The 27,099-nt window shown below is 34.0% G+C and overlaps 1 protein-coding gene across 1 annotated transcript; it reads left to right on the top strand.

Annotated features, from left to right (window-relative positions):
• Positions 1 to 514: 514 nt before the first annotated feature.
• Positions 515 to 19,983, top strand: LOC107002750 (protein DETOXIFICATION 46, chloroplastic-like). Its single transcript, XM_015200906.2, has 14 exons — positions 515 to 923; positions 1,809 to 1,903; positions 1,993 to 2,101; positions 2,235 to 2,290; positions 4,002 to 4,057; positions 4,763 to 4,901; positions 5,036 to 5,173; positions 5,254 to 5,322; positions 5,440 to 5,550; positions 5,738 to 5,866; positions 6,389 to 6,466; positions 18,633 to 18,704; positions 19,478 to 19,540; positions 19,625 to 19,983. The coding sequence occupies exons 1-14, from the start codon at positions 515 to 517 to the stop codon at positions 19,724 to 19,726; spliced, it is 1,626 nt and encodes a 541-aa protein (XP_015056392.1). The 3' UTR covers positions 19,727 to 19,983.
• The last annotated feature ends 7,116 nt before the right edge of the window (positions 19,984 to 27,099 follow it).

The raw sequence follows: 27,099 nt of genomic DNA, 5'->3' as shown, positions 1-27,099 counted from the left end.
TCTATAGAAGTTAAGTTGAAAGAACACACATTTATTTATGGCATAATACATAAATGTGTCTTTTAACTTGGTTTTGAATCACATTTATATTCTTCAATTTTTGGTGTGCACAAGTAAACACTTAAATTTATATAAAGTTGAATAAATAGACACACATGTCCTATATGTCATTTTCTATTCTACATGTATTATGCTATACAGAATTCATGTGTTTATTTATTTAAAAATTGAATAATTAAAATATTTGTTCGTGCATTATAAAAGTTGGACTCAGGTGTTTATATTTCAAATCTCTCATTTCATATGACATGTCTTAAACGGCCCTTATTGTACTCATTTTGGTCGACGTAAATTGAAGTCGTGACAGTGATGTCGAACTCTTTGGGTCCATTGTCAGAACAGTTGCTTACAAGCATATTGAAGCTGCTGCTTTTTCTCTTCCATCAAAGCAACTGCCAATATCTCCAAATCCCACTTTATCTTCATCTTCCTTCCAAAAAAAAAGAATTCCTAAATGTCAATGTGTTTACAAGCCATCAATCTCAATACTTTCGCTTATCAATCTCGAACTCGAATCCCAATACGGAATCGAACTCTTGTCAATGTCAACTCTCACTTGCGAATTTATCCAATCTGCAATATTCGCAAGGGAATAATCACTGCTTGCTCAGCTCCCAGCCAGGAAATTTTGCAGCAAAAACTGTCTGATGAAGATGAGACTAATGCAGAAAGCTCAGATTCAGTGGAAAATGAACAAAAAGTGGTGGTCGAATTTTCTGCGAATGAAAGCATTTGGAATCAAACGGTGGAAATTATCAAGTTTTCAGGGCCAGCAGTTGGGCTTTGGTTATGTGGACCTTTGATGAGTCTTATTGATACAGCTGTTGTTGGTCAAGGAAGTTCCATTGAACTTGCTGCTCTAGGTAATTTAGAAATTAAAAAACTACTACTCTTTTATGATAAATCAAATTAGTTCACCTGACCACATCTTAAATCATAAACTAGTTGTAGTTTATCAGTTATATATGAATTTTATATTTGGAAAATTAGACAAAATATCCATTGAATCAAATTTTCTTACCCAAAATAACCTATTTGTTAGTTGTTAGCTAAAAGAGCCATTCGGCTAAGCTTGATTTCAAGGGAAGTGCACTTCTCTTATTGTCTATTTATCTATTGCTGATTTTGGCTCTAGAATAAATATTATATTAACAAAGTATCTGATACAAAGTTATACATCATAAATACATGGTTATACAATATCTATACATTACATATACATATTGCCATTTTTGTTGCCCGGAGAGTTAGGTAAAAAGCCCTTTTAAACTTGTGATTTTTGGATTTTAAGTTATGTTTGAATATGCGTTTTACTTGAAAAAGAATTGAAGTTTTGGGAGCGGAAACCCCCAATTGAAATCAGATTTTGATTCAAATTTCATGAGGAAACAAAAATTTGAAGATAAACTACTCTCTAACTCTATGGCCAAACTCTAACTTAAAGTATTTACCTAATTGAAAGTATTTGATAAGCATGAAAAGTACTTTTAAGTGATGAAGCTAACTTTAGGACTATTTCTTTCTTGGGGATTTTTGTAGCTTAGTTAGTTGGTTACCTGAACTTTCAGCTTATTAGTGAGGGTTCGGTTCCCACTTTATAATCGCCTATCCCATTTCCCCTTCTCCTTTCCCAATTTTCTTTTTTCAAAAGGACTATTTCTTTCTTCTTTAAGCTCACATAAGCAAAGTTGTTAATGTTATATACTCATTTCTGCTAATGGTTCAGCTAAAAACTTTTTCATTGGCAGGTCCCGGAACCGTCTTTTGTGATAACACAAGCTATATTTTTATGTTCCTCTCAATAGCCACTTCTAACTTAGTTGCTACTTCACTTGCAAGGCAGGTAATTTTTTTGGGAATTGCTGTTGTACTACTTCTTAATGGCTGATATTTTTACCTTATTTTATGAGCATCATCTTGTTTCTGGTGCAGGACAAAGCTCAAGTGCAGCATCAGATATCTATCTTGATTTTCCTTGGGTTGGTCTTCGGTGTTCTTATGTTTTTCTGTACGAGATTATTTGGTGTTCGTGCACTAACTTGTAAGCAATTCTCATACTTCTTTCGACTGGTGGATGTATCAAGTGCGAGATTGATATCTTCAATCTCCTCTTTTTCTCTCAAATGTGGCATATTTCACTTAACAGCTAATGGATTTATTTGTATGACTTTCAGCTTTTACTGGAGGCAAGAATATAGAAATTATAAAATCAGCAAACACTTATATCCAGGTTATACTTCTGTACATTTTATTTATTTATTTATATTGAGGAACTTTATTATAATATAATTAAAAGAAAACCTCACAGAGATAAGTACAAAGTAAGGGGGCTAGACCTTACCTTACCAATTATAATGAGGTAAGAAACCTCTACTAATTAACCCGCATGAAAAAAATAAGAGCTAGAGAAAAACTAAGTAATCTATGATCATCACAGAGCTTATAATACACTCTATGATGATATTGCAAATGGGGATGCTTAAGTAGTGGAAAAGAATAAAATCCAAGATGAAATTTGAGTAATTAAACTCAACTTCGTTTTACAAAAATATGAACTGAAAAAAATAGATTGCCCTTCTAAAGTAACTTGGAGTATTTTCCTCTTGTCTTCCTCTTCATATCAGTAGGTGCCTCGGAACAACTCCTCAGTCATCTTACCATCCCAACTATTTTTCTTCCATGCTTCTTTTTGTTATTGCGTTGTTAACTAGGATAAGTATTTGCATCCATAGCTGCATTTACAAAACAATAATTCAACATATTCTCTTCTTCACTTTCCTCAAAGGTGTCCTCATCTTGTAGGTTAGCAAATCTATTTGTGGAGAAAGAACTACAACCAACATCTAGTAGTTGCTTATTTGTGTTAATAGGCACAAGAGAAGTCAACTTTTAACATTAGAACTCACCAAAGCATAAAGAAGCTTTTCATCACCAACAAAAATTTTTTGAACATTAGTACCTGTTAAACCAATTGTCACCCTATATGTACTGGAGATGAATCACTGGTAATGCCACTACCCTTTGGCACAAAAATTGGTGCTTCGGGGCTCAATTTTCTATGAGTTGTGACATGTTCATCCTCTCCTTCCACCCAGTCGACCCATTGACTCTAACTTGTAACACGTTTTATCCCACTAGAAGTGATCAAATAATTTGTCGAACTTGAGATATTGAAAAAACTGGTAGAAATCATATTCAACTTAGGATCAACACGAGACTTAACTATAGAGGCTCCTGAGAACCAATTTGAGCTCTATCATCAACCGTTACCCCTGCTTTATCAACTATATTAGACTGTCCAAGTTCTCTTATTTGCACCACATAAGTAGCACCAGTTTGAGCTCTATCATAGTTTGCTTGTTCTGAAAATCTTTTAATCTTTCTTTATCCCTTTTGTCATCAACGTGTTAATTGAGGAACACCGATGCTTTTCCTGTGTTTTGGTTGGTGATATATTAGATCTATTTTTCAGAGCGAAGGACTTGCTTGGTGGTCAATGCGATATATCTATAGAGGCCAAACTATATCTAATATTCGAACAGTGTTCAGTTCTGTAAACCATCAAATGACACAGATTTGGAGTCTTAGATGGAGAATTTACCCCTGAAAAATGTGAACTTTTTTGCTCCAAAGAGAAGAATAACTTGGTGGAGGTAGAAAAGTTGAGAGTCAATTGAATGATTGATTAAAAATCTTTTCTGAATATTCTTCTTTTAAGTTGTTAAGCTTTGGGGTTTTGTCTGTCCTAGTGGACACTTGCAGTCATGCAGATAGATACATAGTCATTTGATAAACATTGTCAATTTATCTTGATGTAGAAGGTATTTAACTTGTGTACCGAAAACGAAGTAACAATTTTCTAGTATAATCAAGTTATGTTATTGTGATGCTTGGTGTCTTTAAGCTTCATGTAAACTAAATGGTCGATATTATGGTGATAGATTCGAGGCTTGGCATGGCCAGCACTGCTGGTTGGTTGGGTTGCCCAAAGTGCAAGGTACAATTTACCTTTTCTCAAATATCTTGTTACATATTGATATTTTCCTCTAGAGGTTGTTGAGTAGAATCTATTGGCCTCTTACTGATTGGAGGTCTTTGTTATTCTACTACATCTCGTTCTTCCGTATTAGAAGCTTTGTTTAGATTAAAACACTAGCATATGTCTCAGGTTTGATTCTTTATCACTTTCTATGTTTTTCTGTAAGCTAATTCCGACATACATCATTTATCAAGGTTCACTGTTTTCTACTTCGTGTTTTGCTGCATGTGCATCTTGACGATGTAGGAGATCATTTGTTGCATATGTTAAGCACTCCTCTTCTCTTTCTTCTCCCCAAATTTCATATTTTTATTGAGTTGTATATATTAGGGATGAGTTGCTCTAGAAGACTTATATTTATCATTTCTAGGTGAATTAATATTCCTGATTTCACATACACATAACAAAGTAAAGGTCGTTGTTGGGTCTGAGAAATCTTACCATATTCTGTTCCCAGCTAGAAGAGAGATCTTTCTTTTCACAGTAATATGATATGTAAACTGTTAGTCTGGAAAAAGTGATGTTAAGTTTGTCTTTAGATCACTTTTGAGGTGACAATGGTTTCTGTTGTTCTGACATTATGTATTACTTTGTTCAGATACTTACATTATTTGATCAGTTTAGCCACTTTGTGATATATATTTATTGCTCATTAATGTGCAGTCTAGGCATGAAAGATTCATGGGGACCTTTAAAGGCTTTGGCAGTTGCTACTGTTATTAATGGTGTTGGCGACATAGTCTTGTGCAGAGTCTTCAGTTATGGTATTGCTGGAGCCGCATGGGCAACAATGGTGTCCCAAGTAAATCACTCATTCCTACCAAGCCCCTTATTTTATCCCTAATATATTTGATGTGCTCTTCATCACTCTATCTCTTCTATCTCCATTTTCACACATCTTAGAACAACCTTCCTAGATTGGTAACATCGTTTTAGGTTGTTGCAGCGTATATGATGATCGAAGCACTGAACAATAAAGGCTATAAGGGTTTTGCTATATCTGTTCCCTCAAAAGATGAACTTCTGCAGATATTCATGATTGCCGGCCCCGTGTTTCTTACAATGATGTCAAAGGTTTGTGTGAATTGACCGCATTCTCATTTGGTGCCGAAATCATATTTTATGAGAACATCTGATATTATGCTGAACTACAGGTCGCATTCTACTCTCTACTGGTCTATTTTGCTACCTCCATGGGCACACAGACGATTGCTGCTCATCAGGTATGATAATTAACACATAATGTTCTTTTGAAGTATTATTCTCAAATGTACTTTATTTCTTCATATTCCCATTAACAGTGCATATATATGACCACTAACATATTGCCTTTTATCTAGGTCATGGTACAACTATTCATGATCTGTGCAGTATGGGGTGAGCCTCTCTCGCAAACAGCACAATCATTTATGCCCGAATTGTTATATGGAGTCAACCGAAATTTGTCAAAGGTTATAATCTTATTTTGGTAAAAATCACAATATCCTGCATGGTAATAGGTTTTGGCATCCATCTCCGTAAATTTTGAATATGGTACCCACATCCATCATGACTCACTGGAGAATCAAATGCTTTTAGTACAGAGTTCTGTCATTATTCCTTATTACAGTGCTGGATAAGATGAATATTTTGAATCAGGCCCGAGTGCTGCTGAAGTCCCTAGTAATTGTTGGAGCATCATCCGGAACGGTATTAGCATCTGTTGCAGCATCGATTCCATGGTTATTCCCCAAAGTCTTTTCATCTGATCCTCAGGTTATACGTGAGGTAATTAGTTCTATAATATCCTCACATTTCTTTTCAGTTTATGACATAGCATTCTAGACATGAAATAGATGATAGTTGACACATTTTGCATTTGTAAGGATGTTCATCCTCTTCCACATATTTACCAGAATAACACTGAAGCAAAGAGAGAAATGATTAACAAACATGTTCACAAACAATGATTGAACAAAAGAAAAAAGGCGAAAGGAAATGAGTTATTTAATTTCTTTGTTATACTTGCTAGTTATTGTGATGCCTGATCATTAATGGATGATTATTTATGTCTACCGTGTAATGCTGCACCCTTTAATTACACCTTCATCTTTCGTCCTTGTTAGGTTTAATAATGATTAGGATAAACTCATATGCTCAAAATTAGGAGACATTAAACTTATTAGTCTGAAGCCTAATTGATACAATCAGAAGGTGATGGAAGGGTATTGAGCTCTTGTGCTCTTCACATGATTCAAAAATATGATTGTCTGGTTCTCATGAGAATTTATCTCTTTTCTATGGATGCAGATGCAAAAAATATTGCTGCCATACTTTATAGCCCTATTTGTGACGCCCAGCATTCTTAGTCTTGAGGGAACTCTGTTGGTATGCTTTCATACTTTCTGTCAAGACTTTCTTTACTCGTTATTTCGATGTCTTAAGCATGTTAATTAAACAACAGATAGTTTTTTCCTGTTCATATGATCATACCTATTTTGTGCTTGTAAGAAGATGCTATATTTCAAGTTTATCGAGGGTGTTAAGATATTGTCCAAGAGTATTTCAACTATTAGATTGTGTGTAAGATAATAGTCAAGTATTGTAGGTAATGTGTAATAGTCAAATATTGTAGGTATGGTAGGTAACCTATCTGTTAGGATCAAATCCACGCACACACACTTGATGAATGAAGAACACAAGAACTTTCTTGAGAGAGAGATGAGAGATCTAGAGAGAGAAAGAGAGAAACCAATATTTCGTGCTAACACCCCGTGAGTAAACTTCCACGGCGGTGGGGTATATATATTTATAAATCAGAGTATTTTTTGTTACAGAGAATAAATGGAGAATAAATAGTACAGCCTAACATTTAGGTCGGGCGCTGACCCGAACCCCCCCCCTTCGGATTGGGGGCTCCCGCCCCCAATAACCCCCCGGCAACCTCACCGCGGAGGTTGAACCGCGTGAACATTAATATATGACAGTACATCAAATATTAATCAGGCTCCACAACCTAACACTATCAAGGATATGCTCTTGACCTTTTGTGTCTAGCTTTGTATATATATTCTAGGTGTAATCTATCATTTTGAGTATGAAGCGAAATACACTTGCATCATTTATCATGGTAACAGAGCCTCTGCTGTTTTTGTAGAGTCTCAAGTTGCCTTTCCGGTAACTATCCCGATAGATCTTCCTGTAACTATTCCGACATCTTCTTTTACTAGGAGCCACTTCGGTAGATTTTTTCTGCCATCTCAAACTTTCATTCCAAGTTGTGAGGGTCAATCATTAATTCTAGTCTTACCCATCACGTCTCCTATAATCTTCGGCAATCGTAATACTTTTCCAGCAAAAACAGTCACTTCATAGGCTGTTCCTGTCTTCTTCTTTTTTCGGCAAATTTCTGGTTCAGTTCCAATCTGAAAAAGGTCTCAACCAGATCTCCAGTCATTCTTCTGTTTCATCCTTCTTCTTTTTCCAGTAAACTTCTGGTTCAGTTCCGATCTCAACCATATCTCAGTCATAAAGAGGAAGTGAGTTCTTCTCTTTTTCTGTTTCGCATTCTTTTGACCAATCACTTTTTTTTGTATTTCATCTAGTTGTTGAAGCCATAATGTCAGAGAAAGGTGAGTCTCTAATTGAAGTCTCCGAAAAAATTGAATCTTCAGGTGATTTCAGATCAATGTTTTCCTCCATTTCAAGTTCTCATGTTATTACTACTGTGAAGTTGGAAGGTAGTAATAATTTCACACCATGGTCTTCATCTGTTGAGATGTGGTTTATGGACAAGGATATGAGGATCATTTAGTTAAAAATACTAGTGATATTGTTGTTTGTGAAAGGACTAAGTGGACTCGAATCAATGCTCAATTATGCAATCTTTTATGGAACTCTTTGGATCCTAAATTACTCAAACTATTTCGATCTTGTAAAACTTGCTATAAAGTTTGGACTAAAGTAAGACTTTGTATACGATATGAAATACAACGTATTTACAAGGTTGTCTCAGACTTAGTCCAACTGCAGCAGAATAATCAAGATATGGCAAGTTATTTAGGACAGATAGATACCTTGAAAGATCAATTTGGTTCTCTCATGCCACTCTCTGAAACTGTCACCACACAGGAGCAACAAAGAGATAAGTTCTTTATGGTTTTAGCACTAAATGGACTTAGATCTGATCTGACTCTGGTAAAAGATCAAATCTTGGCAAGTTCCTTAGTTCCTTCCTTAATCGATGTTTCAGTTCGATTATTGCGTATTGGTTCAGAAACAATTGAGACCAATAACGTTGAGACATCTATAGTAGCTGTGAAAAATGACAATTCCACAGGAACTAAATGTTCATCAAAGGGGGAACAGTAGGAACTCTAGACCCTACTTCAACAAGCCAGCCATACTCGACAATCTTGTTGGAAATTGCATGGTCAACCACCACGTACTAACAATCGGAGTACAGCTCACATGGTTCAAACCCATAAAGACACAGATGGTCAACTGGCCAATTCCATTACTTTGTTTGGAGCAGATTACAGTGACTACTTGCAGTATCAAGCAGCTACACGACAATCACCTTTATCTGGAACCTCACAAAATGGTAATTCCTTTGCTTGTCTAACTAGGTCTTCACCCACTTGCCCATGGATATTAGATTCTGGTGCATTTGACCATATCTCTGGTAATCAAAATCTTTTTTCAAATATCATTTATTCCACAACCCTGTCTGTAGCTACCCTTTTGCTAATGGATCAAGAACTGCAGTAAACGGAAAAGGGGACGTGCAACTTCTTCCCTCAACACCTTATCTTCATGATTTCTGACCACAAAACCCAATGGTTGCTCAACATAAACTTCTTCTTCAAGATATCCATTCAAGAATGTCGATTTGACATCTAGTTGATGGATCTTCCACTTCGTTTCCGCCGCTAAAGAGATCAACAGACGGATCATCTCCATGTGGGCAACAGGTACATAAACTTCCTCGTAGTTGATGCCATGCCTTTGTTTGTAGCCTTTAGCCACAAGTCTTGTCTTGTATCTTTGTACTTCTCCATAGGCATTTTTCTTCACCTTATATACCCATTTTACTCCAATTGCTCTATGATCTTTGGGAAGGGTTGTTAACTCCCAAGTGTTGTTCTTCTCTATTGACTGGATCTCCTCCTCCATGGCTTGTCTCCACCTTTTGTCAGTAACAGCTTCATCAAAATTCATTAGTTCATTGTCAGCAAAGAAACTACACAAAAAATCCAAATTAGTAATTTCTTCTATATCATCATAAAGTTCTAGGATGCTCCTCATCCTATGTGATCTTTCACTTGAACTCTCTTCAGAAAACGGAGATACAACATTTGCTGGTGAAGGAGGCCAGGGTTGCATCTTGTGCAGATGCAATGGTTTCATGTTCTTCTTCATCTCCGAAGTATGGAAGAAAATCATATGTTTTTTTCTTTCGGAGTCTCCCAATTCTGTGGTGCTTCTTCATTGAATTCAATATCACGACTCACCACCACCTTGTTATTGCTTGGATTGTACAATTTGTAGCCTTTTGAGCTCGTGTCATATCCAACAAACACATACTTGACACTTCGATCGTCGTCAAGTTTAGCTCTCCTTTGATATGGAACATGAACATATGCTATGCTCCCTAAGATTCTCAAGTGCTTAACACTTGGCTTTCTTCCGCTCCATCCTTATTGAGGAGTTTGATCTCGTATATTTTCGTTGGAGACCTGTTGCTCAAATAAACTACACAAGAAACAGCCTCGGCCCAAAATTCTTTTGGTAGATGTTTAACTTTCAACATACATCTAGCCATATTAAGAATTGTTCTATTCTTTCTTTCTGCGACTCCATTTTATTGGGGTGAGTAAGGTACCATTAGAGGGTGATGAATTTCATGAGATTGACAAAAGTCATAAAATTCTTTTGATGTGAATTCGCCTCCTCTATCGGACCTTAATGCTTTTATTTCGAAGCCACTTTTTTTTTCTACAAGTGCTTTAAAATTTTTAAAGGCAACAAAAACTTCAATTTTTTTGCTTCAAGAAGTATACCCAAGTCTTTCTACTGAAATCATCAATAAAGAGCAAAAAGTATTTTCTTTTACCAAAAGAAGGTGGATTGATCGAAATACACACTTCAGTGTGTACAAGTTGAAGTGGCTTACTTGTTTTTAATATAGTCTCCTTTGGAAAACTCCTCATTGCATGTTTTTCAAGAAGACAAGCTTCACACAATTGATTTGGATGGTTGATTTATGGTATCCCATCAACCATGTTCTTGTCTCCCATTGATTTGAGCACTTCAAAGTTCCAGTGTCCAAATTGCATGTGCCAACACCATGAGTCATCAACACATTAGCCATCAAACACTTCGCATCGATGGTTTTAAGATTCAAAGGGAACAACCTATTCTTTGTCATATGAACCTTAGCAATTAATTTGTTGCTTGAATCTCTAAGCCAAAGATTCATATTTTTCATATTAATATCATATTGTTTTTCACAAAGTTGACCACAACCTCTGAATGACTGGTAACTCTTATCTTCATTGTTGAAATGATTGGTATAACTTCTTCATCTTCCTCGGCATCCACGGGCTCGCCATTGTCCATTTCCTTTGTAACTTTTCTCACCTTCAAATCCTTTGAAGGATGCATGGGTTTTAAAAAGTTGTTCTACTGGCTCTTCTCTTCTCCTTTTCATTTTCTCTTCGTGGGCTAGTAAAGAACCTTCCAATTGTTAGACTCCTCAATAACACACATCACATAATCAAATTAGGTGTTAAAGAACAAAGGATCTTTTCTATCGCACGCACATCATCTACCTCCTCCCCGTATCTTCTTAGTTGATTTACGACAACCATCAATCTTGAATAGAAATCTGAAATGGATTCGGATTCTTTCATTTTTAAAACTTTAAAGTCAGCCCTTAAAGTTTGAAGTTTTATCTTTTTTACTTTATTAACTCCTTAAAGAGAATTTTGTAAAATCTCCCAAGCTTTTTTTGAGGTGGTTGCATCAGCCACCTTCTCAAACATGTCATTGTCCAAACATTGATGGATGAGAGTGAGGGCTTGTTGATCTTTCTTTCTTGTTTTTAACAAGACTTCTTTTCATTTGAGGACAAAACTTCCTCATTAGCGGGTTTTGTATACCCTTTGTCTACAATGTCCCAAACATCTTGAGAGCCAACAATGACTTCCGTTCGTAGACACCATTTTTCATAATTTTTTCTTGTGAGACGGGGGTACTGAAAGGATAACGGACTATTATTTGTCATGGCTCTACCCACTGTTGCTTTTCTATTTTGGTATGTCCTTACAAGTGAGCGTAAGTGCTCTATTTATAAGAAAAATTCTGCCCATTTGATGTCACTGATGACATCAACGAAAACTAACTATTCAAACTTGTAGTTAAACAACTTTGACATAAATGTGGTAGCCAATTTTCACAAAATTTGGCTGTCAAACTTTATCTAAATTCTACCAAACTTTGACTACCTACTTCCACAAATGTGGCTACCAACTTTCACATTGGTGGCTACTGATTGGCTAGTAATTTCAACAAGTATGGCTGCCAATATTTTATTTCCACAAGCCACATATGTGAAAATTAGTAGCCACCAATGTGAAAGTTGGTAGCCATATTTGTGGAAGTAGGTAGTCAAAGTTTGGTAGAATTTAGGTAAATTTGGTAGTCAAATTTTTTGGAAATTGGCTACCACATTTATGTCAAAGGTGTTTACCTATAATTTGAATTGTTAGTTTTCATTGATGTCATTAGTGACATCAAATGAGCAGAATTTGTCTTATAAATAGAGCACTTATGCTCATTTGTAAGGACACACCAAAAATAAAGAAGCAATAGAGAGTAGAGAGACTAATCCACAAACTACTTCTTAATTTGTGAGAAAATAATGCGCAAGTAATAATATTGTGAGTGGAACAAAACTCGTGAACCTGGGTCCTTGCGTTGCTGTGACGAAGCTCTACGTTTTTTCTCCAATAACTACTGCTCTCAAGATGATATATTTCGTGAATATGCAATAGCTATCGATCTGACTTTGCTGAAAAAATTCTCTTGATTTTTGTTATTGCAAGGACACTTTTTTCCTTCAACTTCTTGATCCTTTTATAGAGTTTGCCTTCAACTTCTACAAGGAAAGGAATTACAAATCCTTTTCCTTCTTGAATTTGTCTATATTTACTTCTTTCCTTATTTGACTTGAATTGTAACTTCTTTATTTCTTTCCTTTTTTGACTTGAATTGCTACTTTTTTATTTCTTACCTTCTTTATTTCTTTCCATATTTGTTTCCTTCTTTTTGTTCTTTATTTCTGCACTTTTTCTACATTGCCGCAATACGTTTTCTTCTTTGCCGCAATCTCTCATAATTGTACAGGTCATCTGCAGATAGAGTACACATACGACAACAAGTAGTGAACCATGCCTTTACTATATCAATCATCAAAACTACTTTATATGTTCTCCTACTTCCCAACATTTTCCCCATTTTTGATGATGATAAACAATGTTTTATCACACGTCAAGAACTACAAATCATCAAGACTTTTTGTCTATCATCAAAACTACAAACATCATGTTCTCTCATTCCCCAGCAGGTTTCATTTATTTATCTTTTACGAAATCATAATGAATACTTAACACATTTTTTCGCGAGAAAACTATATAATGAGCAGACTATTAGGCAACTTCGGCAAAAATGTAACTATGTGAACACTGATCCAACAAGCTAAAGAGAAGCTCTAGTATAAAGTTAAAGTGATAAGCTCGGTTGAGTAGGTAATACGTAGAAATTGTGAGAGAGTGAGTGAGTGAGTGAGTGAGAGTGAGAGAGGAGAAGGGGAGGGAGATGATGTGCTGCTTGTTAATTCTTCCATCCACAATTACTTGTTCACCATATTAAAAGTAGATGACCACTTTAACTTGTCCAGTTTGAAAAACTAAGATATAATTACCATTTTTATACCTATTGTGCTCTTATTATTAAATACTAATTATTTTCTATATTCATTTCCCCAACATTTTTGGATTTATACTAGATGGCTTGTAATAATTAGCGGTGCTATAGAAAATTATTATTTTTTAAAGGAATGTGCCAATTCAAACATGGACGGAGGGAGTATTTGTTTGCATTTAACCAAAGCTTATTCTAATAAGATTTGATTTTAAAGTTCTAGGTTTCTGTATCGGCTGTCATACCTTATCCAAAATGTCAATAACATTTAAGCATTATTTGATCTTCAATTTGATTGTGTTGAATGCCTTGAATCGGACCCGTTACAAACAGAAAGGACGGGGGTCTCGCTGATTATAATTATGTATGTTGGGCCCAAGCCTGTTAGGGCGTAGCTTAGCACTATATATAGACGCTATGGCAAACCCTATTCTGTAATTCTGTTCTTGCCTCTCCATAATAAAACTGCTCTCCCTCTTCCCCGTGGACGTAGCCAATTTATTGGTGAACCACGTAAATCTGTTGTCTTGTTTTTCGCGTTTATATTTTCTCGTATTATCTCAAATTCCGCATAACAAATTGGTATCAGAGCCTCTCGGTTAATCGGTGTTCTTGGAGAATTCGAGATGTCTGCTTTGAACGTGAAAATCGACAAATTCACAGGGAGGAACAGTTTCAGTTTATGGCAGATCAAGATGCGGGCTTTGTTGAAACAGCAAGGTTTCTGGGCGCCGTTGTCGAAAGACAAGAACGCCGTCGTTACTCCTGAGATGGCGATTCTGGAGGAAAAGGCGCATTCGACGATCATGCTGTGTCTCGCGGATGACGTCATCACGGAAGTCTCGGATGAAGAGACTGCTGCTGGTCTGTGGTTGAAGCTGGAGAGTTTGTACATGACAAAATCTCTAACCAACAAGCTGCTTCTGAAACAACGTCTATTCGGTCTACGAATGGCTGAAGGTACACAACTCAGGGAACATTTAGAGCAATTGAATACTTTGTTATTAGAATTGCGTAATATCGATGTGAAGATCGAGGATGAAGATGCTGCCCTAATTCTGTTAGTATCTCTCCCAATGTCGTTTGAGAATTTTGTTCAATCGTTCATTGTTGGGAAAGATACTGTGTCGCTGGAAGAAGTCAGATCGGCCCTTCATAGCAGGGAATTACGGCATAAGGCTAACGGCACAAGTACGGACATACAGCCTTCCGGTCTGTTCACCAGTAGCGGAAAGGGAAGGAAAAACGGCGGAAAGAAAAATAAGCCGATGTCGAAGGGTGCAAAGCCAGATGATGTTTGTAATTACTGCAAGGAGAAGGGACATTGGAAATTTGATTGTCCGAAGAAGAAGAAGCAATCGGAAAAACAATCAGTTTCTGCTGCTGTTGCTGAAGAAGACACCAATTCTGAAGAAGACATTGCCCTAGTTGCGGATGAGCACACTCATCATTCAGATGTGTGGGTTCTCGATTCTGGGGCATCCTATCACATCTGTCCTAGGAGAGAGTGGTTCACGACTTATGAGCAGATAGACGGAGGCAGCATCTCGATGGCCAACAGTTCTGTCTGCAAGGTGGTTGGGACAGGCTCGATCAAGATAAGGACACATGACGGTAGCTTCTGCACATTGAACGAGGTCAGGCACGTTCCATTGATGACGAAAAATCTGATATCTCTCAGTTCTTTGGACAGCAAGGGATTCAGCTGGTCGGGAAAAGATGGAGTCTTGCGGGTCTGGAAGGGTTCAAATCTGATTCTGAAAGGTGTCATGCGTGGTACTTTGTATTTTCTACAAGGTTCCACGGTTACAGGTTCAGCCCATGTTGCATCGTCAGAAGTTCACCAGGAGGATATGACTAAGTTATGGCACATGAGACTTGGTCATATGGGTGAAAGAGGGATGCAAATTCTGTCAAAGGAGGATCTTCTTGCTGGTCATAAGGTTAAAAGCCTAGAGTTTTGTGAACATTGTGTCTTTGGAAAACTACATCGCAACAAGTTTCCAAAAGCCATTCACAGAACAAAAGGCACTCTTGATTATATCCATTCTGATTGCTGGGGTCCATGCCGTGTTGAGTCTTTGGGAGGCTGCAGATTTTTTGTGTCCATTATTGATGACTACTCAAGGATGACTTGGGTGTACATGATGAAGCATAAAAGTGAAGCTTTCCAGAAGTTCAAGGAGTGGAAAATTTTGATGGAAAATCAAACAGGGAAGAAGATCAAGAGGTTGCGAACTGATAATGGGCTGGAATTCTGCTGGTCTGAATTTGATCAATTCTGTAAGGATGAAGGGATTGCTCGACATCGTACAGTCAGAAATACACCACAGCAGAACGGTGTAGCTGAGCGGATGAATCAAACACTTCTGGAGAGAGCAAGGTGCATGCTCTCTAATGCTGGGCTAGATAGAAGATTCTGGGCAGAAGCGGTTAGTACAGCTTGCTACTTGATTAACCGCGGACCACATACAGGCATACAGTGCAAAACACCTATGGAGATGTGGTCAGGAAAAGTTGCTGATTATTCAAATCTGAAAGCTTTTGGTTGTACGGCTTACTATCACGTCAGTGAAGGTAAGTTAGAACCAAGAGCTAAAAAGGGAGTATTTGTGGGCTACGGAGATGGAGTGAAAGGTTTCAGAATCTGGTCTCCAGCAGAAAAGAGGGTTATTATGAGCAGGAACGTTGTCTTTGATGAAAGTTCTCTGCTTAGAACCATTGTGAAGCCTACAACTACGTCAGAAACTGGGAGTCTTGATAAACAGGTGGAGTTTCAAGTCATTCAGAACGAGAGCGATTTGAAAGAACCTGAAGAGGAGGATCAAGAGCCACAGACAGAAACTGATATTCCAGAATCTATGCCATCAGATATCCATCGGAGTATAGCTCAAGATCGGCCAAGGAGGGTTGGAGTTCGTCCACCTACGAGGTATGGTTTTGAGGACATGGTGGGTTATGCACTGCAGGTTGCTGAAGAGGTAGATACATCTGAGCCGTCTACTTACAAAGAAGCCATTTTAAGTTCTGATTCTGAAAAATGGTTTGCCGCTATGGGAGATGAGATGGAGTCCCTACACAAGAATCAGACATGGGATCTGGTCATACAGCCTTCGGGGAGAAAGATTATTACTTGCAAATGGGTTTTCAAGAAGAAGGAAGGGATATCACCAGCAGAAGGAGTCAAGTATAAAGCCAGGGTTGTTGCCAGAGGTTTCAACCAAAGAGAGGGAGTGGACTACAATGAGATCTTCTCACCAGTGGTCAGACATACTTCCATCCGAGTGTTACTAGCGATAGTTACACATCAGAATCTGGAGCTTGAACAACTTGATGTGAAGACAGCGTTTCTACATGGAGAGTTGGAGGAAGAGATATACATGACTCAGCCGGATGGTTTCCAAGTTCCAGGGAAGGAAAATCACGTCTGCAAGTTGAAGAAGTCCTTATATGGACTTAAGCAGTCTCCAAGGCAGTGGTACAAAAGGTTTGACAGCTATATGGTGAAGTTGGGCTATACTCGGAGCTCATATGATTGTTGTGTCTACTACAATAGGCTCAAGGATGATTCATTCATCTATCTGGTGCTTTATGTAGATGATATGCTGATAGCTGCAAAGAAGAAGTATGACATTCAGAAGCTGAAGGGTTTACTTAGTGCTGAGTTTGAGATGAAGGATCTGGGAGCCGCTCGGAAGATTCTAGGGATGGAGATCATTAGAGACAGAGAGAGAAGGAAACTTTTCTTGTCACAGAGAAGCTACATTCAGAAGGTCTTGGCGAGGTTTGGCATGTCTTCATCTAAGCCTATTGATACCCCCAGTGCTGCCAATATCCATCTCACTGCCATGTTCGCTCCACAGTCAGAAGAAGAGAAGGAGTATATGTCACGAGTCCCTTATGCCAGTGCCGTAGGAAGTTTGATGTATGCTATGGTCTGTACAAGGCCAGATTTAGCACATGCAGTCAGTGTAGTGAGCAGATTCATGGGACAACCAGGGAGAGAACATTGGCAGGCTGTGAAGAGAATTTTCCGGTACCTTAGAGGTACATCTGACGTTGGTCTCATTTATGGAGGTGATACTCAGTGCTTGGTTACTGGCTATTCTGATTCTGACTATGCTGGAGATGTTGACACAAGAAGATCGATGACTGGCTATGTGTTTACCCTTGGAGGATCTGTCGTCAGTTGGAAGGCAACTTTGCAACCTACAGTGACTTTGTCTACTACGGAAGCGGAGTACATGGCCTTGACAGAGGCTGCAAAAGAAGGGATTTGGCTGAAAGGGCTGGTTAGTGATCTTGGTCTGCATCATGATCAGGCTACGGTGTATTGTGACAGTTTGAGCGCAATTTGTCTAGCCAAGGATCAAGTCCATCATGAGAGAACCAAGCATATTGACGTAAGGTATCATTTTCTGAGAAGTGAGAAGAGAATCAAGGTGAAGAAAGTAGGAACTGCTGATAATCCTGCTGATATGTTCACAAAGCCGGTTCCACAGAGCAAGTTTCAACACTGTTTGGACTTGCTCAACATCAGAAGCTGTTAATTGCCCTGCGGGGCAACTCTGAGGAAGAGGGGGAGGCCTGGCACTATCATAGTGCGTCTGAAGAATCTGTTCGGAGAATTCAAGTCAAGGTGGAGATTTGTTGAATGCCTTGAATCGGACCCGTTACAAACAGAAAGGACGGGGGTCTCGCTGACTATAATTATGTATGTTGGGCCCAAGCCTGTTAGGGCGTAGCTTAGCACTATATATAGACGCTATGGCAAACCCTATTCTGTAATTCTGTTCTTGCCTCTCCATAATAAAACTGCTCTCCCTCTTCCCCGTGGACGTAGCCAATTTATTGGTGAACCACGTAAATCTGTTGTCTTGTTTTTCGCGTTTATATTTTCTCGTATTGTCTCAAATTCCGCATAACAGATTGTGGACATATTTACAAGGGATAATGCACAAGTACCCCTTCAACTTATGCCCAAAATCTCAGAGACACACTTATACTATACTAAGGTCCTATTACCCCGTGAATTTATTTTATTAATAATTTTTCATCCCTTTTCGGCCTACGTGGCACTATTTTGTGGGTCCAATGCTGGTTGACTTTTTTTTCAAGTTAGTGTCACGTAAGCCGAAAAGGGGTAGAAAATTACTTATAAAATAAGTTCAGGGGTAATAGGACCTTAGTATAGTATAAGTGTGTCTCTGGGATTTCGGGCATAGGTTGAGGAGGTACTTGTGCATTTTCCCTATTTACAAACATTTTATTCCTTTCATCAAACAACGGAAAAAAATAAGAAACATATAAAGTAATAACTATAATGCTCTATAGAAATCCTTTTCTTGAAGTTTCTTTTGTATATGTAGTAATTTATGTTTCTTTACCTGTAAAAAGGGTAACAGTTTTCTCTATGTTATTTGTTCTTTTGAGATCATATTATCTTCTGTTTTTAGTTTTTCTGTTGCAATTATAGCACATGCATCAATTTTTTCCTTTTGTTATTATTATTATGTTTTGAGAAGCCTTTTATCTTCAACATCATGATTTTCGAAATCTATTAATTCAGGCTGGACGAGAGTTGAAATTCATAAGCCTATCAATGAGCTCGATATTTGTGTTGTCTTCTGTTCTCCTCATGGTACGTTCAGTTTCATTTCGAACTTCATGGTGTATTGGCAAATCAAGTTCTTTAAGCCTTAGACTGCCATTTTCCTGTACTAGACCTTCGTATCTCGAATTCAATCTGTTTTATTTTTACCCCTTTCCTTTTATACAATCCAATAGTGAAGTAAAACTATCTAAGCAAACATATGCACTGAAGTTGAAACATATATTTACATTATCACATCACTTATAAGGCAATTACCGTTAAATCATCATGATAACTAAGCATTAATTAGTAATACTAATTACTAATATGATAAAAACGATTTACTGGCCTGTTAAAATAGGCTACAATTCATGGATAGTGTAAAGATCTTTACACAGGAAGGATTATGAGACTAAATTTATCCTATGTTTGGTTAGAGATATTTGCTAAAATTGTTATATTTTTATATGAATATCTTATTGGTATAACTTTTTGCATATAGAAGGTGGATAAATTATTAAGGTCATAGTCCTAGTTTTAAATTCAAGATTTAAACTCTACGAGTTCAACTTTCAAGGTCATAGTCCTAGATGAAGTGTTCATTCATGTATACTATTTGTTGTAATTTTAACAAATGCTTATGCATAAATCTCTACTCTGCCTCAAAAGTACCAGGTTCAAATAAATCGAGTACCACTATATTGCATCTGCTCGTGTGTGGGTTATCCTGATTTGGTTTGAACGAAACGACTCCTAAGTTCATATGAACTTAAACCATTTCATCGTTTTAACATTACCACTTAATTGTTTGTTTGAACCAGCTACTAAGCAGTAAAGGACTTGGTTTGTCTGGATGCTGGTTTGCCCTTGTTATTTTCCAATGGGTAAAATTTTATGACACTCAACAAACTTTTATGCATTCTTTTTCATAGTAAAATCGACTGATCGATGCCCTTGTTGTTTCCCAGTCTCGATTTTTCATGGCTCTACGAAGGCTCACCTTGTCGAATGGCATACTCTATTCAGAAGAGGCAACACAGAATGAGTTGCAGAAGTTGAAAGCTGTATAGGTTTCTCATTTTCTTACAACAAAATGTTATATTACAACAGAAAGAAATGAAGATCAGATGGGATCCAAGTCTTCCCATGGGTATAATGTATATTGTATACCACAAATTTGATATTCATTAAGTGGTAATATTAGCATACTTCTTTTTTTTTGGAGGGTCTAAAATGCCCTTAAACTATGAGAATTGATATAGTAATATCCTCCATTGATAGGAGATAGTGCCTTGTAAAATTAGTATTTTATCATTTTTCCCAATGATCTTTTTTTACTAACAATGCACTTTAAAAATGCTAATATGAAATGTAGGAGTAGTCTTGTTTCGTGTTTGTGTCACACTTGCCTCCTCCTAAGCTAGAGGTCAGTCAGATAATACGGGAAGTTGCAATGAATAACTAATATTATTTAGATAATAGAATTTTAAGAATTGATATAATTTTGAAGTAAAATAATTAAATTCGATTAAATTCATAACTAGTTTCTAAATCTGGCCCCAATAATTTGGCAAGTCACGTGAGATGAAAAGTGAACAGTACGAAACAACTGACACATAACTACTGCAATGATGGCTTTAACAAGAATCATATGAAAAAATATGGGAATTGGCAAAGTATAAGGGATATGAGCATTGAAGGTTGCATGTGAACCCACAGCTCATGACTTAAAATTATAACCTTGGCAATCATCAATATTGCTTTGAAGGACCACATGTTATGGTGGGGGGGGGGGGGGAACCATNGGGGGGGGGGGGGTGAACCATGTGCACTTCAAACTTGGAAACAGGGTCAAAATGATAGAAGCTGGCCATATAAATTAAAAACCTTAGGTAATGTTTCTATTGGTTAAGGCGTAATTAGGATTTAAGTTATGAATTTGAAAGGTATTATTGAATTCATAGTTATTGAATCGTATATATTTAATGAATTTTGTAATATTAATACAAGCAAAAATATTTAGAGTTTTATCTTTGTTCTTCTTTATTTGTCTAAGTTTTAATTGGTAAGTGGAGTTATTTGTTATTTATATTGACAAGAAGTTCTAAGGTAGCATTTGAGGTACATGCAAACTCATGTTAACACAATCCTTTGGAGAGGATTTATAGCCAATTTTTGGTACACATAAACCATGGTCACTTCTTCAAATTATGTATTTTATGTGTATATTTATTAGAGTTGATTTAGCATAGCATCTATTGGCTTTCATACTTTAAAAAGACTAAATAGTGCATTTAATTAAATATTAAGTTATTTATCTAGAAGAATAGGAATCTATTCATATTTAGGGTAAAAGAGAGAAGCTTGGCATATCAATTCTTAGTTTCTACTCCATCACATAACAAACAAGTTTTTGGGAAGTGTTAAAATGAGTTAATTTTAAGTATATTTTTGTACACGATATAGTGTGAATGGATTTTTAAGTAGATTAAAATTGCATATTGATCAAGAAATGAACTTATGGTCAATAACTTAGGCTAGTTTTGAGGTTGAATCAAATTGATGTATCATTCCCTTCTTTTGTTAAAACCACTCAACTTTATTTGGTGTGGTGTGGGTTTGATTTATCAAAGAAGATAAACTTTATGTTTATGTTTATATATATATATATATATCCGTTCTCTTTTTTTATTTCATCATTAATCTATGTACATCTCTTGATAAATAATATTTTAATCCATATCCTTTTTTAGAGTCTAGATTTAGTTGAGACTTTCCCTTCTTGATTGCCTTGTCAAGTGTTTAACTAAAACTTACTCCTCCTTATTAATTTTATATTATATTTCACCTCTTCTTTATTTTTATATTTTTGTTTAATGATCCAGTTGGAATTAGGTGCAAAGATAGGTTAGCAAGACAAGGACTTTTCATCCATTTTTCCTTCTTGCATTTTTGTTTTGTCACAATTCAGTCTTGTAAGTAGATTTATTAAGTTTGTTTTACTTCATGTTTTAAATTGGTATTTATTTTGAATTATTTCAAAACAAAATAGTATAGAAATCCAAGAGTCTATACATGTATATGTTGTTTTCTAGAAAAAATGTTACCTATAAGATTCTATATATGAGTGTAGGATAAAATTTTACGAAGCATTTCGGATAATATATTTGTCTAATTAAAGGGTGTTTACGCTCGTACTTGGCTTGATTTTCGCACTAGTACAATGAAATAAGAGAATTCATGATTTTAAATGAATTAAATCAAATATCTATACGTCATCCTTAAACTTGACTTCAAACATCATTTTGAAACATCAATTTAAGCTAGTGTTTGGCCATAGATTTCTAAAAATTCTTGACAAATATTATTTGAGTGAAAATTTGGGTGAAATTTCACAATGTGTTTGGAAAATATATTTCATCTTTTTAGAAAAATATGATTTATACCCATAAGTTTAAAAACTATTAAAACTAACTATAAGTTTGTATTACAAGTCAATTGGATATTCGTTGCAACAATAACAAATAGTGTCCACGACACTAGACCAATGTGGTAGTTTAAAGCGAGTGCAACAATCATCATTTCATACATCGTGAAGTAGACAAAGCACGTGACTTTGTTACCTTGAGCCATTTTTTTATTATTTTCATCAACAACCATATCGTCATTTAATATCTCATCACTACTTTGTTGTTCACGTATAAAATTATGTAATACAACGCAAACAACTACTATAGAGGGTGTTATTGTTAAAGATAAAAGTTTGGCGTAAAATTTCAAATTTCAAAAGATACTAAATAATGAGATTTGATCCAAACTAGTATTTGAAAATTTGGGATATTTGCCAAATAATGACAAATTGTATGGACAAACATTATTTATCAAATTTTTCCCCAAATATTATTTGGGAAATCTATGCCAAACGGGCCCTAAGTCTTTTTCAATTGAACACTCTAATTACATCCCAATTATTCGAGTCAATTTCTTAAATGGTCACCCAAATTGTGGAATTGCCTTGAAATATCATTTATGTTTCATTTAGGACCAAAATATCATCCAACTATCATTATTTTCCTTCAAATATACTTGACACTTCAAAAACACCACTCTCTCCTAGTTGGCATGACATGTCATTAAAATCTTTTTTTAATAATAGACTAATTTAATTCATTAAACTCATTTAACTAAAATAATGATCATATCATTTTTAATTTTTTAAATTAATTTATTAAGAATAAATTTTCATACTTAAAATCTTTTATCATAATAAAACTTTTTATTTTTTATGTTATGCAGAATACGTTTTTAAAACGTACTATAATCTCATCAATTTTAAATACTTATAAACACATAAATTCAAAAGAATATTGATTTACAAATAATTCATGAACGATAATTTACTTTAATTAATCATAAATTGTATAATGAATCAATAATATTAAAGGTCGATTAATTATTAAAAAAATAATTATTTAGCTGCTTTGAAATTCATATATACTTATAATATCGTTTTTAAAAAGAAAATAGTAGGTGAATAATATTATAGAAAATAAAACTTTAATCTTTATTTATCAGTATATAAATCTCACATAATATTATATTATTGAATTATATCAGAAATTCAATTAATTATTAGTTTATTTATTGATGTTTAATTGTATGAAAAGTTATAATATATTATAATATAAAATATAAAAGAATAAAAATAAAAGATAAAATTAAAAAAAAAGATAAATAATAATTTTCTCTTTCTACCAATTTTTTTGTCAATCTTACAAATTTATCTAAATACTTTTATAAAACAAATTGCTTAAAATTTTCAAATAACTTGGTTAGGAATTTTAAATTATCAGGTAATAATTGCACACACAGATTTTTCATTGAATTTTGTTTGGTGACAATATATAAAGTTACTAGACTTTTTAATTTTTTTCTTATAATCTTCATAAATTCTCTTGTAATTTATATATTTATTTTGTAGAGACATAAATTTATGAATTGAATAGGTCCATTGTTTTTCAAAATGATGATTTAATGATTGGACATATCAACTAAAATTTAAGGAGACTTTTGAGGTGTTTAGTATTTCTAATGGATAAAAAATATAATATTATTCACTTACTACTTTCTTTTTAAAAACGATATTGTCAGTATATATGAATTTCAAAACACCCAAATAATTATTATTTTAATGATTAATCGACCTTTAATATGATTGATTTATTATACAACTTATGATTAATTGATGTAAATTAGTGTTCATGAGTGATTTTTATATCAATATTTTTTTGAATATAAGTGTTCACAAGTATTCAAAATTGTTAAAATTATAGTACATTTTTAAAATGTATTCTTCATAACATAATAAAATAAAAAATTTAATTATTACAAAAGATTTTATGAAAATTTATACTTAATAAACTAATAAAAAAATTATAAAATAATATGATCATTATTTTAGTTAAATGGGTTCAATGAAATAAATTAGTCTATTATTAAAAAAAGAAATTGATGGCATGTCATGCTAGGAGAGAGTGATGATTTTGAAGTGTCAAGTATATTGATAAAATGACACACCATGACACCCTATATATTAAATTAGCAATAAATAGCCCACTTTTAATTTTTTAGCAAAAAAAGACTTTGTTTTATTTATTTGGCATTGGATAATTATTTTTCTTTTCTTTCAAAATATATTTTTGTACTCCTTATTTTTCTCAAACACACGTTCTCAATAATTATTGTTCTATTATCCCTATTTTATCTCTTTTTTATTTTGTCAACATGTTAAAAATAGAGTTCTTTCTATTTTTTGACTTCTTTTCTTTTTCCAGAATTCTTTTCATACTTAATTCTCTCCCTAATTTTTAATCTTTTTAATTTAATTTTTTTTATGAAAATCAGATATAACAATATGTTTTTTCATGGATACTTCTAAAAATCATCTTTGTATATAATCTCGTTCTTGTCAAATTAATTATTGAATTTCATGCTTTGTAGAATTGAAGTTTCTTCAATTTTGTTTTGCGAAAATTTAGGTTATTCAACCACATTTTGTTTTTTTTTTCTTTCTAAAATCATTTTCATATGTATATTTGCTTCTCTTCTAAATTTTCTTTTACGCTCCTTAATTTACTCTGTCTATGCAAATAAGATATAATTGTATGTATATCGATTGATCCTTCCAGTAATTTCTTTTAATATATAATTATGTAGCATTTCTTGCACCATTAATTTTGAAATTTGGTGATTTGTGGAACTAAAGTTTTTAAAACTTTTTTTTGATGAAATTTAGATAATAGTTTTTTGAAAATTTTGTTCTCAATTTCATGGGTAAGAAAGATTCTCGTAAGATCTTCGCAAAAAATCAGAATGTTGATTTTGTTGAATACAATCCAATGTATACCAATGAATTCCAATCTCAATTTAAATTAAGGTATACAAGTTTATTACGTGAATACAATTCACTGAATCACGATGAATACGAACTAATGTATACATAGTGCAGTTACTGTAACATAAACAAAATCACATGTACAATTAATGAATCAAATTTATATATGTATTATATTAATCTCATTCTTGTATTCATTGTAGTAGTATGTATAATTGATGGTAATATTCTTATGTATACAGTATAAAGTTTATGTATACATGCTACGATTAATGTGTACATCAATAAAATTTACACGCCAATTTTATGAATATTTTTTTTGTGTACACATATTTTTTATGTATACATTATGTAATCACAACTTTAATTATTGTATAATTTTTACATATGTATTATAACAGTTTCTAATAAAATGTCATTTAATATTATTTAATTAATTATTATCGATTATGTGATAATTAATATACGTTGTAGCATTAAAAATACTTTTTTTTTACCTTAAATGTAGTCACAATCTTTTAATAAGTTATTAAATTTTTTTTAAGAAATTCATTCCTTAAAAGTTGTTGTAACCTTTTTTTTAATGGGTTAATTAATAAATATATATATTTCACTCCTTAAAAGTGGTAATCAGTTTCTAATAAACTAAATTATATGTTGATTGCTAAAAAGTAATAATTAAAATTACAATCAAATATATCTTTATGTTTTTATAAATTGAGTTACTATTTTTTTTAAATAGACGGTTAAATAAAGTTGAATTTGAGGATTTAAAGAAATAGTAAAACTAACTTCCTTTATTATAGGAGTTAAAAACAAGGAAGATAAAATAATCTCACATCTCCTTAATTAATGTGAGTTGGTTGCACATGATTAAAAGAAAAAAACTACAAAAAGTTGGTTTTGCTTATTTTAGGCTAATAGTGCTAATTTTATTTTAGGCTATTAATTGCTAACTAATATTGGGCTATATATTGCCAATTATATACAATAGTTGTGTTTCTGTGTCAATTCCTCAAGTATATTTGAAGGAAAATAGTGATAGTCGGATGGTATTTTGTTCTAAATGAAACATAAAGGATATTTGAAGGCAATTCCCTTAACTTGGGTGACCATTTAGAGAATTGACTCCAATTATTCCTATTTTAACATCCTCACGCATTTATCAGATCAGAAAATCTACTCATTTATTGGGTCATAGATACTTATGTTCAATTATGACATATGAATTGTACATAATTGAAGTATTCAATAGATATAAATTTAATTGAAATGTCTGGATGACGTTTGAAGCCAAATTTAAGAGGTCATATAAATTTAATTGAAATATTAAAATGACGATTGAAGCCAAATTTAAAAAGTTAGTATAAGTATTTGGCTAATCAATTAAGTAAAGAGTATAGTAGCATCCATTAGTACTACAATAATTATTTAATTAGGATAAATCATTTATTTTATTTTCTTGTGTTATTTTTTGGATATATATATATATATATTAAGTAGTGTTTATCACTACCAAAGTCTTTGAAGAAAATATTCTGCCAACTACAAAAACACATGCTTGGAATCAAGGTACATCATCTTGATTCTTGGTCACCACATGATGATTATGTCACCGGTACCATAAATAATTGTTGAAACTTCACCACATGCTTTGTTTTTTTCTTGGTTATCATTTAGATTTGCGGAAATTTCATATTCAGATAAAACGCCTCCTCACAAATTACAAAGATAATTTCTTATTTTGGAGACTCAAAGTATTAACTATTCTACTATTCATCTACTCATATCAATGATAAAATTTAACATTCTAACGGAGTAAAATTATAATTTATTAAAAAAGGATATTATATATTTTTTATTTTTATGACGTAGAGGATATATCTCATCACAAAAGTGACTCACATATATTTTTATTATTACACAAATAATAAAGATATCATCTCTAGATTATAAAATTAAGAGATATATTAACTCTATATCACAAAATTTATAAATTAGGTTCATCATTTTTTTTCTTTTTTTAGATGATCAAATGATGTTTAGAAA

Source organism: Solanum pennellii, chromosome 10, assembly GCF_001406875.1.
Source record: "Solanum pennellii chromosome 10, SPENNV200".
Classification (NCBI taxonomy): Eukaryota; Viridiplantae; Streptophyta; class Magnoliopsida; order Solanales; family Solanaceae; genus Solanum; species Solanum pennellii.
The sequence above is the reverse complement of the archived record's forward strand: the minus strand, read 5'-3'. Positions and strand labels throughout refer to the sequence as shown.